At 35.3% G+C, this 13,655-nt stretch overlaps 1 protein-coding gene across 2 annotated transcripts in view; it reads right to left on the bottom strand.

Moving 5' to 3' along the window:
* Positions 1–13,655, bottom strand: part of COL24A1 (collagen type XXIV alpha 1 chain) — a 293,517-nt gene that overhangs the window by 171,876 nt on the left and 107,986 nt on the right. For both annotated transcript variants that reach the window (XM_036446684.2, XM_045584381.1), the window contains exon 19: positions 13,108–13,161. In XM_036446684.2, coding sequence (XP_036302577.1) covers positions 13,108–13,161 — 54 coding nt within the window. The remainder of the gene's footprint in view (positions 1–13,107; positions 13,162–13,655) is intronic.

Raw genomic sequence — 13,655 nt, 5'->3', positions numbered from 1 at the left:
GAGATGCAATGCTATCAATAATAAAATATATATTAATACACTTTTTAAAAAAAGAACTCTAAGAGCTTGGAGAGGATCCCACTGGCCAGACATGAAACAATATGAACTTCAATAAGAATAAGAATTGCAATGAATAAAAATATATCAGATATGTTTAAATTCATAATTTCATAATGATACAACAAGAAAAAATACCTGTGTATGTTTAGAGGAGGAAAGGGAGCCAACTCATTATTATGAAAACTGGTAAACAAAAGTAAAGAATCAAGCATTTCCTATATATATGATATACCTTTCATATATATTTTATACCATTACTAATCAAATAGTAGATAAGCAAATGAATTCCAGCCAATAAAGAAAAAAAAAATCCCTAGAAGTGGAATTCCTAGGTTAAATGGGAGTTCTATTTTTAATTTTTTGAGGAAACTTCATACTGTTTTTCAGCCTGTGGGATTAGGCTGAAAACAGCTCTCCAACATCCCCCCGGATTTCAAGAGGGCACAGTCCAGGCTGAGAGACCCCACTGGTGCATGATCAGGCCCGGGGAGTGACCTACGGGAGGGCTCCTGGCCCATTTCACTCAGTCCTGATCGGCCGACCCCAGCAGCAAGCTAGCCTACCAGTCAGAGCATCTGCCCCTTGGTGGTCAGTGCATATCATAGTGAGCAGCTGAACTAGCCTTAGCATATCATTAGCATATTATGTTTTGATTGGTTGTTTTGCCATTTGGTCTGTTTGCATATTACCCTTTTATTATATAAGATTGTTTTCTTAATTTTTCATTCTGATAGTTTGTTAATAGTGTTTGGAAATACAACTGATCTTTGTATACTGATTTTATACCCTGCATCTGGTGCCTTCCTAACAGAAATAATCTAATCATCGATTTTTATCAAGAAGTAGAAACCTAAAGAAGCTTGAAAAATAATAAGTAAAAATGTGTCTTCTATTTTTGGACTCTTCACATCTGTTTACTGCACAGGGAACAGTGACTCAGCATTATCTTCAGTAAAAACAATGCTTTATTATTCTCTAATTGCTAAAGGCTGGAGACTAATTCACATGCATTTTTTGAAGCAAAACCTGGGAACCAAAGGCACTAGCAGATTCCATTAGTTTCCTGGGACATTATAAAAGTCAAAATATTATTATTATGATTCTGGCAGTATAGTAGTCAGGAGTTTGGAAGCTAGAATGTCCTAATAAAGTAAGTGTACAATGCTCTATGGCAGTGGTCAGCAAACTCATTAGTCCACAGAATCAAATTTCAACAGTACAACGACTGAAATTTCTTTTGAGAGACAAATTTTTTAAACTTAAACTTCTTCTAATGCCACTTCTTCAAAATAGACTCGCCCAGGCCATGGTATTTTGTGGAAGAGCCATACTCAAGGGGCCAAAGAGCCGCATGTGGCTCACAAGCTGCAGTTTGCCGGCCATGGCTCTATGGCATATATTAAGCACATTAGTGCTTAGCAACAGGAGTAAAGGCTCTGTTTTCTATTGAGATTTATAGTCCCTTTGGGAAAAGGAAATAGTTCAAATGGATAAATAATCCACAAAGCAATCTAATGTGTAAAGTAATAATAGCGTATGAGTAAAATGAAATCAACCTGAATTGGAGCAACTTGGATGAGTCTCAAATGCATTATGCTGAGTAAAAGAACTCACATTATAAAGGATTACACATTATGTAATTTTACTTATATAAAAACTTTAGGAAAGTGCAAATTAATCTATACTGACAAAAAGTAGATCAGTAGTAGTCTGAAAAGGTGAAGGGCAGGAAAAACAGAAGGGGGAAGTTACAAAAGGTGAACAAGGACACTGCTGGATTTGACAGATACGTTCACTACTTGGTCTTGGTGATGTTTTATACATACATGAAAATTTATAAAATTTCATAATTTAAACATATTCAATTTATATATTTATATTATATATATAAAGGCCTAAACAACCATTCAACCATTCAACTGGGAGCTATGACATGCACTGACCACCAGGGGGCAAATGTTTAATGCACAGGCATGGAAACATAGAACAGACTGATGAATCTCAGAGAGAAGGGGGAGGAGGAAGGGTGGGAAGAGATTAACCAAATGTCTTAGATGCATAGTAGAGGCCCAGTGCACAGATTCATGCACTGGTGGGTTCCCTCAGGCTGGCCTGTGGGGATCTGGGTGAAACTGGCAGTCCAACATCCCCTGAGGTGTCCCAGATTGCGAGATGGTGCAGGCCAGGCCAGGAGACTCCACTGGTGCATGAATCCATGCACTGGGGCTCTAGTTATTTTATAGTATAACTACCTCAGTATGTGAATTATACTTTAATAAAGCTGTGAAGAAAGTTAATTAGTATCAGGTATTTTAGATAATCATATGTTTTTGGTAGGTAAGAGTTTGTAACAATTTCAATTCATTGAATTTTCCCCCAGAGTAAATGAGTAAAGTTCAGATTTTGGATTATTTATTTTGAGAAATTTAAACATTTCTAATATTTTATAAGACAGCTTTAAAAAGTTTGGTTATTATAGTTAAGAATAGAATTTAGGCCATTTAAATCCTTAAATTTTCATTGATTTTTTAATACCCATTTTGCTTTACATATACAAGAATTCAATATGGTTTGACTTAAATTTATCTTCTTTGTAGTTTTTTTAAGTGTAAAAAAAGTAGAGATGAATATATCTTTTGGAAAAATAGTCATATTAAGAAAAGATAAAACTAACAAATCATTTAAGATAGGACAAAAAATAAATTATGAATTGCTAGAGGGAGAAGCTATATAAAGCCTCATCTAGTGCTGGGCATACAGCATATTGAATAAATATCTGATGGCCTGAATTGATGACCAAATTAAAAACAAATTGAATAATTTTATTTTCAATTACCCAGTTTCAAAAGTTACCCCCTGAGAAACCAAGCCAAAAAAATACCAAAACAACAACAACAACAACAATAACAATAAAAGCCTAAGCCAACAATCATAGCTTCTATATATAGGACTGAAATTTCACATATGCAAACAACAAAGAATGCACCCAGAGGGAGAAAGAACCTATAAGAGGAGAATTCAGTATGAAACATAGATCCCCCCCCCAAAAAATAATCATAAAAATCTGTTCTTTAGCATTTGTGGAAATACATACCATTTCAGTAATAAAGTCAGTAGGAAAGTAATAAAAAAAAAAAAGATTTAAATTACCTTTTCTGAGTGAGAATAACCCATCCAAAAGTTAATGCCAAAAAAATGTGAAGAGTGAAAGTAATAAATTCACTTTCCCAGTAAACTATAGAAACTAAACTTTAGCACAAGGCAGCACACAAATGCAAATTAAGGAACTATTCCATCTTCTGAGAAAACCAAAAATAGAAAATGAGCTTCTAAAAAAAGTAAATACAAAATAAACAATTCATCTAGGTATCTGGCTCCCTTTCATTCTCTTTTGCTGTTTTAGATCTAAATAGCCATCAAAAACAGATTTTTTCCATTATAATATATTTGAAAATCTTTGCAAATGATTTGAGCAAAACATATAGTACAGCTGAATTCCATTTATACGTTGGATCCTAAAAACTCAGCAGAGAAAAATCCACAACAGCAAAGACAATAAAATTCCTTATGATACAAGCATATACTCCTTGTGCTAAATAAGACTTTGCTTAAATAGTATTCACATATTGTTTGAAGTCACTCTTAAAAGAACCTACAAGGCAATTGCAAAGTCCACTCTTATTTTATGGAAATTTTCATAATATTACATTAAATTTATAATTTTTAAATAAACTACTTTGACCATTATTTGATATGTAGGTTTGTACCTAGAGTGACGAAAAGCAGATCAGGAGTAGACTGGGGAAGGGAGGAACATGAGGGCCTGAAAAGAAAGATTGCAAAGAAGCTTTGTGGCTTGACAAATGTGTTCACTATTTTTATTGATATTTTGGCGACAGTTTCATAAGTTATACATATATCAAAAATTATCAAATTGTATAAATGTATGCGGTTTGTTATTTGTAAATTATACCTAAAAAAAACTATAAAACAAATAGGTCATTGGTATTGCATGTTTTTGATAATCATTTGCTTTTTGATAGATAAGTTAGTAACCATTTGAAGATCCTTAGAGAACTTGTTCCCAGTTAAAAATCAGCGAAGCTCAGATTTCAAATTGTTTTGGGGGTAATAGCATGACTGTGATTTGAGGCCTACTTTTGGATAAGTATCATTTTAGGTACTTGGTGTCTCTATATGTGTCTCATTTCAAATTCTAATGAGTGTCTTCATTAATCATATCAATCCACTCATTCAACATGGACTTACTCAGTGACAGGCATGGTTCTTGGCACTGAACATATGGGCCACAGAACAAAAACATTCCCTGGCTTCATAAAATGTATATTCTGAGACTATCTCAGAATGTCCCCCTTTCAGTGTATGTGTGTTTGTGCCAGGGAGTGGTAAGTTCGGTGATTTTAAAAGGTGACTTATATTGTTTTGAGAAAGTGGTATGTATCAATTGCCTCCTGTCCTAAATGCTACAGACCTGGGCTACTCTATGTTGTTTCCCATATTTTCTTTTTCCAAATGGAACGAATCTTGTGGCTGTGTTGTTTTCTTTCTAAAATTATATACTGGTTAGTTGATATGTATTCCTATATCTAGGACTCATGGAGAAAAATGCACCTTACTCCAAAAAGCTGGCCTTGAAGCTGTTAGCAATAATTAGTCAATTAGTCAAGTACATTGGGTTATCCTACTTTGCATAAGGAGAGTGCATTTTCAAGTGTGTGGGTGGCTATGCTATTGTATATTATTAGAAGCATTTTAAAAACTGAATAAATGGGAAGAAAGATCAATGTAGATACTGGGTGCCAAAGATGTAACCTACGAGGGCATTTTCAAAAATATGCTCACCACCTCTTTTTGACAAAACAAGAATTATGATACTAGGCCTGACCACTGAGCTTCTGAATACTCTGCCTTGGACACAGCTTGGAATCAAAGGTCTTATGCAATTTGACACAACCTAGTTTTACAACCTTATATGTCTCTCCATACCAACTCTAGGAATCTATATCAGATACTATATTTTATTCACTATTCTGTAAACCCAACATGCATATTACCTACATTTTCAGGCTCTGCTCATGTGCTTTACCCTGCCTGAAAAGCCTTCCCCTTTTCCTGCCATTTACTTATCAACAAACTAATTCAAGACCCATTCTTTCCATCCAGTTTTCCCTAATTCTTCCACCTCATGTTACTTTCTCTACTAACACTGAAATGTGATGACTCATTTAACTCTCATATAATACTATACCTTTGTCATTATATATATATATATATATATATCTTATTTTCCCCAGCTAGACTACAAATTTCCTTAATATATTGTTGTATATAATGTACATGTTTAATAGGTACAGCTTTGCACACAATAGGAACTCAAGAAAATAAATATTTATTGCCTGGCTTAATCAGGTGTTTTCTTTCATAACCACTTCTTGAATAACAACTAAAAATACCAAGTTCGCGGAAACCAGTTTGGCTCAGTGGTAGAGCATCGGTCTGCGGACTGAAGGGTCCCAGGTTCGATTCCAGTCAGGGGCATGTACTTTGGTTGAGGGCACATCCCCGGTAGGGGGTGTGCAGGAGGCAGCTTGTCGATGTTTCTCTCTCAACGACGTTTCTAGCTCTCTATCTCTCTCCCTTCCTCTATGTAAAAAATCAATAAAATATATTTAAAAAAAATAAAATAAAAATACCAAGTTCCTCCACCAAACCCAAGTGGTAAAAGTTAAAAAATAATAGATTTAAGTGAACGAAACCTATTAAGCATGTAGTTGTCCACAGGCTGGCTTATTCAGTTAAGTCAATAAAGGTGCTAAAATGGACATTTAGAAACATGCTTTTACTTGATGTGAGCAGACTCTTTAAATGAACTTTGGTTTTGTCTCTAATGAAGATCACCCTAGTGGAAAAGAGGACCCACTGCTTGGCTATGTCAGTTATCTCTGTGATTACTGGTTTTAGCTTAATTTTGTATGATAGTAAACAACTTGCCCCATTTATGAAGAACATCATCCAAAACTCAACTATTTGATAATCTCTGTAGTAAAGGAAGGTTAACAGTTGAATCAACAAACATTCTAACTATCCTGCAACCACATTCAAAGATGGTTTGCTGTTAGCATTGCGAGAAATCATGGGGTTAGTGCTCAAAACTGATACTACTATGCTTAAAGACATAGAAAAGATTATTGTATGGCATTTTCCATATATTCTTATTAAGAAAGAACCAGTATGGAAATTAAAAAAAATCTTTATTTTTCAGATTATTACAGTTGTTCCTTCTTTCCCCCCCCCCCATAGCTCCCCTCCACCCTACCCTCTGCCCTTAACACCCCCCCACTGTCCTCATCCATAGGTGTAGAATTTTTGTCCAGTCTCTTCCTGCATCCCCTACATCCCCTTACCCTGAAAATAGTCCACTTTCTTTCTATGCCCTGATTCTATGATATTCACCAGTTTATTGTTTGCTAGATTTTTTATTCACTTGATTTTTAGATTCATTTGTTGATAGATATGTATTTGCTGTCACTTCGTTGTTTATAACTTTTATCTTTACCTTTTTTTTTCTTCTTCTTCTTCCTCTTCTTAAAGAATACACTTCAGCATTTCATATAATACTGGTTTGGTGGTGATGAACTCCTTTAGCTTTTTTCTTTTCTATGAAACTCTATCTGACCTTCAATTTTAAATGATAGATTTGCTGGGTAATCTTGGTTGTAGGTACTTGCTATTCATCACTTTGAATATTTTTTGCCACTCTCTTCTGGACTGCATGGTTTCTAGCTGAAAATCTGATTTATGGATAATCCCTTGTAGGTAACTGTTTTTCTCTTGCTGCTTTTAATATTCTCTCTTTGTCTTTTGCCCTTGGCATTTTAATTATGATGTGGTCCTCTTTGGATTCCTTTTGTTTGGGGTTCTCTGTGCTTCCTAGACTTTTAAATCTATTTGTTTAACCAGGTGGGGGAAGTTTTCTGTCATTATCTCTTCAAATAGGTTTTCAATATTGTGTTCTCTCTCTTCTTCTGACATCTTCATAATTCGGATGTTAGTGTGCTTGAAGTTGTCCCAGAGGCTCCTTACACTGTCTTCATATTTTTGGAGTCTTTTTTCTTTTCTGGTTGGGTGTTTTTTGCTTCTTCGTATTTCAAATCTTTGACTTGATTCTTGGAATCCTCTAGTCTGCTGTTGGATCTCTGTATATTATTCTTTATTTCAGTCAGTGTATGCATAATTTCTAGTTTGTCCTTTTTCATATCCTTGAGAGTCTCACTAAATTTCTCAGAGGTTTCTAAAAGATTCTTGAGTAACCTTATAACCATGGTTTTGAACTCTATATCCAGTAATTTGTTTTCCTCCATTTCTTTCATTTGTGACCTGTTTCTTTGTCTCCACATTTTGGCTGCTTCCTTGTATTGATAGAGTGGCTTTGTGTGGTAGGTGTCCTATAGGGCCCAGTGGCTCAGCCTCCCCAGTTACCTGAGGTGGACACTCTTGGTGCACCCATTTGTGGGCTGTATGCACAGTCTTGTAGTTAAGCTTTGATTGCTGTTGGTATCACTGGGAGTAATTGACCTCTAGGCCAATTGGTTGTGAGGATCAGTTGTCTACAATAGGAGAAATTCTGTGCTGGAGACACCCTTATGGGGCAAGACTTGCTTCAGTGGGGCTTTGGCACTCACTATGTCTGGCCCAAGTGTATCTCTTATGGATGTGAAGAGTTGTAATCTAGATGGTCTCACTCTGACCTCTGGGTACACTGGTTCTTGGATCTCCAAGGAGGTGCAAAGTAAGCCACTGCCTGAGGCCACCCAGCAGGAGCTACAGAGAGATCTATAGGTTCCTCCTCTTTGTTTGGGTTTTAGAGGTGCCCAGATGAGGCCCAGCTGTGAAGCAATGCAACCTGCTGTGGAGCCTTGGGCCTTCTTTTGGAGACTCTGGGGCTATCTGACCCAGCTACAGTTTGTTAGGTTTTAGATTGCAAAAGGCCAGTTCATTCATATGCAAAAGCCTCTGGGCACAGTTTGGGTGGGGTTGTAAATTTAGTGGGGCAGGGACTCAGGGAATCACCAGAGTAGAGCAAACAACAATGGCTGACCATCAGCCCTGCCCCAAAGAGGTCCCTGGGTCTCTGTGTTCCCCCACGGCACCGTGAAGGAACAACAATCACTGTAAACACCTCTGAGAGAAAGCCGCCCTCATTTTCTGGCCTAATGCCAGACAGTCCAGTTTCTCCCCATATGAGTCTGGGTCCCCAGAGTCTCACCTGGAATTGGAGTTCAGAGCAGTCAGGAGCTTGTATCTGCCTCCCAATTGAAAAAGATAACAGCGCACCCAGTTGCCAGCCCTTTTCCATATGTGCCTCTATACCTCTGCACTTCCACACCTCCGCACCTCCCCACAGTCTCAGTGTACTTTTCTTTTTCCTCCGCACCTCCCCACAGTCTCAGTGTACTTTTCTTTTTCCTTCTAGTTGTATAAATTCCTGTGATTTTGGATGCTATATGTTTTGTCTTTTAGTTGTAGTTTTGATGTGGTTGTGCAAGCCAGCAAGTTCCAGTATTTATTTATGCCACCATCTTGGTTCTTCTCCAGAAAAATTTTTATGTATTTATTTTTTCATTGAATTTATTGGGGTGACATTGGTTCATAAAACTATACAGGTTTCAAGTGTACAACTCCTACAACATCATCTGCACACTGCATTGTGTGCTTACCATCCCAAGCTAAGTCTCTTTCCATTTCTGTTCTTTACTCTTTGCCTACCTCTATCTATCCCCAACCCTTATCCTCTGGCTATCAACATACTGTTGCCTATGTCTATGTGTTATATAAATGGTGTGTTTATTTCTTAATCTCTTCACACCTTTTTTCATTTAGTTCCCCAACCTCAGTCCTTTCTCACAGCTATCAGTCTGTTTATGGGGTATATTTTTAAAGTGATCAGAGGGAAAGCCATAGCACTTGATTTCAAGAATGAAGATAAATGAAATTAAATTTCAACTCTAAATAAAAAGAACAACATAAACCAAAAGAAGCTCAAGGAAATAATAAAGATAAAAGAAGATGCCACGTAGACAACATTTTTAGAATTATTTTGAGAAAAATAGCAAAACAGAAAAATTGAATTAAGCCTAATTAAGAAAAAGGGAAAAAGCGAAAGTACTAAAAAAACAATTTTTAAATTAAGTTTGAGAAATAACCATTAAATTTTTAAAAAGTCACAAGAGACTATGTTGTAGGTTTATCTGAAAGTAAATTTGACAGCTTAGATGAAACAGATCATTATCTAGGGAAATAAAATTTAACCCCATAGAAAGCTTAAACAGGTTAATTTCCACAGAAGAAATTTATCAGGGAATTGCCCATTAAAAAGCTTCAATTTGAGATGGCTTCCCAGAGGAATTCCACCAAAGCCCCACAGATAAGATAGTCCAAATGTTTCATAAGTTATGCCACAGCTGAAGGCTTCCTATTTAGTTTTAATGAAACAAATGTAACATTGATACCTAAACCTAATAAATAAGTACAAAAAATAAAAGTATAGGTCAATATCACTTATAAATATTGATGTAGAATAAAAATATTAGTAGAATTAGCATTATATTAAAAAATAATAGATCATGATCAAGTAAAAATTTTTAATGAAATAGAAAATACTCATTATATAGAAATAATCAGTATATAGAATTTATGAAGAAATATTCATGATATAAAAATAGGAAGTCCTTTATTATAATATTCTATATATTAATAGATCTAAAAGAAAAAAGTATGATTACCTCCCTAGATGTTGAAAACATAACAAGTATTTGACATATATGTGTATATATAGTTTGACAAACTATAACAACCATCCCTTATTAGAAACACTAAGAAAAAGGAATTGATGAATATTTTTAATATGATAAAATATATGCATGTTTTAATTTAGTTTCAGCATTTACTTCATAATGAAACACAGTATTTTCAGTAAGATCAGGAGCAAGGCAAGAATGCACACTACTTCTAGTTCTTCTACATTGTACTTGAGATACTACAATGCCATTCGACATGATAATAAATGAGAGGTGTGAGAATTGAGAAAGAACTAAAATGATCTCTATTAGAAAAATTACATAAAAACATGTCTACAAAATTTTAGAAAATCAGTAATAAAACTAAGGTAATAAAACTCAAAGATAATAAACCATTAAGGCAGCAGGATGTAAAAATAATGTTCAGAAATCAATAATCTTCATATACTATTCCAAAACCCTCTTAGAAAATAGAATGATAGAGAAAACCCTATTTATAGCAGCAACAACAGAGATAAAATAGGAACAAGTTTAATAAGGAATGTATAGAAACCTATACAAGGAAAACTTTAAAACATTCTTGAAAAATACAAAAATAGACTTAAATAAAAGATATACATTGTTCTTGGAGAGGATGATTCAATATGTCACTGCTCCCTAAATTAATCTACCTAATAAAAGAGTAACATGCTAATTGACCATACCTTCGTGACACCCACTAGCCAATCAGGAGTGAGCATGCAAATTAACCCAACAAAGATGGATGGTTAATTTGCATATTCTGACCTCCAGCAGCCATAGTGACCACCCCAGCTAACTCCAGGCCTCTGGGCAGTGTGGTAAGGCAGAAGGTGATGCCAGGTAACCAGGGAAACAAAGGCCCAGAATGAAGGCAGCCAGGGGAACAAAGGCCCATTCTTACACATATCTTCATTTGTGCATCGGGCCACTAGTTTATAAATATAAGTCAAACCTAATAACTATAATAGCAATATTTTTTGGTGAAACTAAATAGATTTATAGTAAAGTTTATATTGAAAAACAAATATGCAAGTATAGCAAGTAAAACATTTAGTCTTGTATCCTCTCCCTCTCTCCCCTTTTACGTTAGCTCTTGTTACACATAAGTCAAACACACAAGTCTTATCATTTCCTTCCCTTGCTTAAAAATATTTCATCTTTGCCTACAGGATAAAGTCTAAATTCAGCACAACATTTAAGACCTTTTATCTGAGGAAACTCATATACTGTACAAGTAGAAACTTTCCTGGCTTGATATAATATTAAACATTGATTTAAATTATTGGACCTGCAATTCTCTTCAAAGCCTAATGATGGATAAAAAGTTTTGCCTAATATATGATTGCCTACATATTTTATTCTTATGATCAAGAAGAAGTTATAATCTTTGGACAAAGTCCCCTTTCCCAAAACAACCTTGCATCAATTCTTGATAAAGCATAGGTTATGTCTTCAGCCACATGAGAAAATGTAATACAGGTGAGGAGGACAAATGGTCACAGACTTGCTAAGTCAGGGCTCAGGACTTTGCATGAGAGGTGCAAAGGGCAAAGACAATGCAATAATGCTGTGAATCGTGACTGTAAGTTATAGAGTCTCAAAGGCAGCAGAGAAAAAGGAACATTGCAGGAGGACCGCGTATCAAGTAAAATCATGGCCCACGTATTCTTTAACCCGACTTTATAAAAAAAAGAAAACGATTCAAAACCATTCTAAGAGCAGGGAGGTGACACCATCCTTCCTCGTGTGCATACCATCTATAACTGAAGTTACAACAGAACAACCCATGTTGAGAATAACAGCTTTCAAAGAGAATAAAAGATATATTAGGTCCCGTATCCTCAGTATGAGAAGACAGGTAAAGATAATTCATTCCAGAAAGATTTGCATAAGAAATGATTTTTTTAATGCAGGCTCCTAAAAGATATGAACTTATATTAGTCTCTTAATTACTGTTTTAATGACCTACTAATAATTGTTTTAATTATTCATAACAACTTCCTTCTTCCCAGGATGATGACATCCATATAGAGCTGTGTTTTACCTCCTGGCATCTCCCTATTAATAAAAGTAGACACACAATGCAGTTTTTTAGATATTTCAACTATCAATATACAATGTGTTTTAAATTTGACGATAAGTAAGAAGAGACATTTGAAGAAACCAGCCAACCCTGAAAGACAGCTGTGGAGTAAATAGATCTTACGGTTTACACAGAGAGTGAGAAAGCACCCACACAGAGTTCCTAGAAGCAATGCCCCTGGCTGTGACACTGGGGAAACTTTATTGCTCTGAGTTATGTTTTCTGAAGCCAAAAATTCATTTCTAGAATTTTTAAACACTGCTGACTCCATGACTCGGAATTGGATCTGTGTGTTTCTACTAGTATGTGTATATAGGTTGTCCCAAAAAATGTATACTCCTGTTTTGAATAATTATACAGGCAGTGTTTATTAAAATAGATTTAATTTTCAAAATTGAGCTCCCAGCTATCAAAGAGTGTACACATTTTGGGGGAACACCTGTATGAATGTATATTTTGACATATTTCTGAACTAGAGTGAGCTTCAGGAGCCTTAGCTCCCTGGGGCTGTATCTCTTTGACTCATTAAGTGACTTTTAAAAACTCAACTGTTTCACCTCAGAAGCCTATGTTCTGTGTTGAAGGCTTGTTAGGGGTGGGGAGGTGGGGGTGGGAAGCCACTGAATATCAAGCCAAGCATTAAGTCAAAGTCAAAATTTCAAAGAATACGCAGCAAATTTGATGTCTGTAGCACAGACTTCTTTGTATGTATTCTAAGCAATGGGATCCAAATTAGATCTGCATATAGCAAAACTGGAAGCATTTTGCATTAAAAATTCAGTGCAGTTTACTAGTATGTCCTGAAATTTGATTAGAAGCCCTAAGTAAGTGTTATTAATAGTAGTGCAGAACAAATAGAATCAGAACTATAATGTGGCTTCTTTGATATCTTCTTTTTTTTATTGAATGATATCTTCTTTAATGATATCTTCTTTTTTTATTTTTAGGGGGTAACTGTCACATATCTCCTGACACAAAAGAAAACATTTAATCCAGACTATTTACAAAGATGTGACCTTTAAAGAGAACCTTTCTAAAGCCTATTATGTAAAAACATGTTTTATCAATCAAATTGAATATCTACTATTTTTTCCCATGTTTATCATCTTCCCACCAACATTTTACCTCTGGTCCTGGAGGGCCAGATGGTCCTTGGGGTCCTGGGTCACCTACTTTGCCCTGAAATGGGGTAGGGAGAAAATAAAAGTATAAACATTAATTTAATGAATACAATATAAAAGGGGAAAAGACACATGGTAAGCAGACAGCACTCGATATATTATGCCACATAAAGTTGTAATGACATTTCAGCAAACAACACTAATATACTGTCAAACAAAGTGGTAACTACTATTCAGAAAGACTTAATTTGTAACCATGGCTGTAGAAAATGTATTTAAATAACATGTGTTTGGATGTGATGCACATTTATTCTTTAGTGTTAGGCATACAAACAATTTAATGATTTAAGGATTCAAATAAAATAAAAAGTGTGTGTGTGTGTGTGTGTGTGTGTGTGTGTGTGCATGTTACCCAGAGATAAGGCAATAAATTCTGGCTCAACTTTGTAGGGAAATGTAGATGAAGAACTGCTTTCATAAATAACCACAGTCCTAGAACTGACTCTGAAAACTTCTCTCTCCTTTGACACTGGAGGATCCTGATTAAGAAAT

Source organism: Pipistrellus kuhlii, unplaced genomic scaffold (assembly GCF_014108245.1).
Source record: "Pipistrellus kuhlii isolate mPipKuh1 unplaced genomic scaffold, mPipKuh1.p scaffold_m20_p_2, whole genome shotgun sequence".
In the NCBI taxonomy this organism is placed as follows: Eukaryota; Metazoa; Chordata; class Mammalia; order Chiroptera; family Vespertilionidae; genus Pipistrellus; species Pipistrellus kuhlii.
The sequence above is the reverse complement of the archived record's forward strand: the minus strand, read 5'-3'. Positions and strand labels throughout refer to the sequence as shown.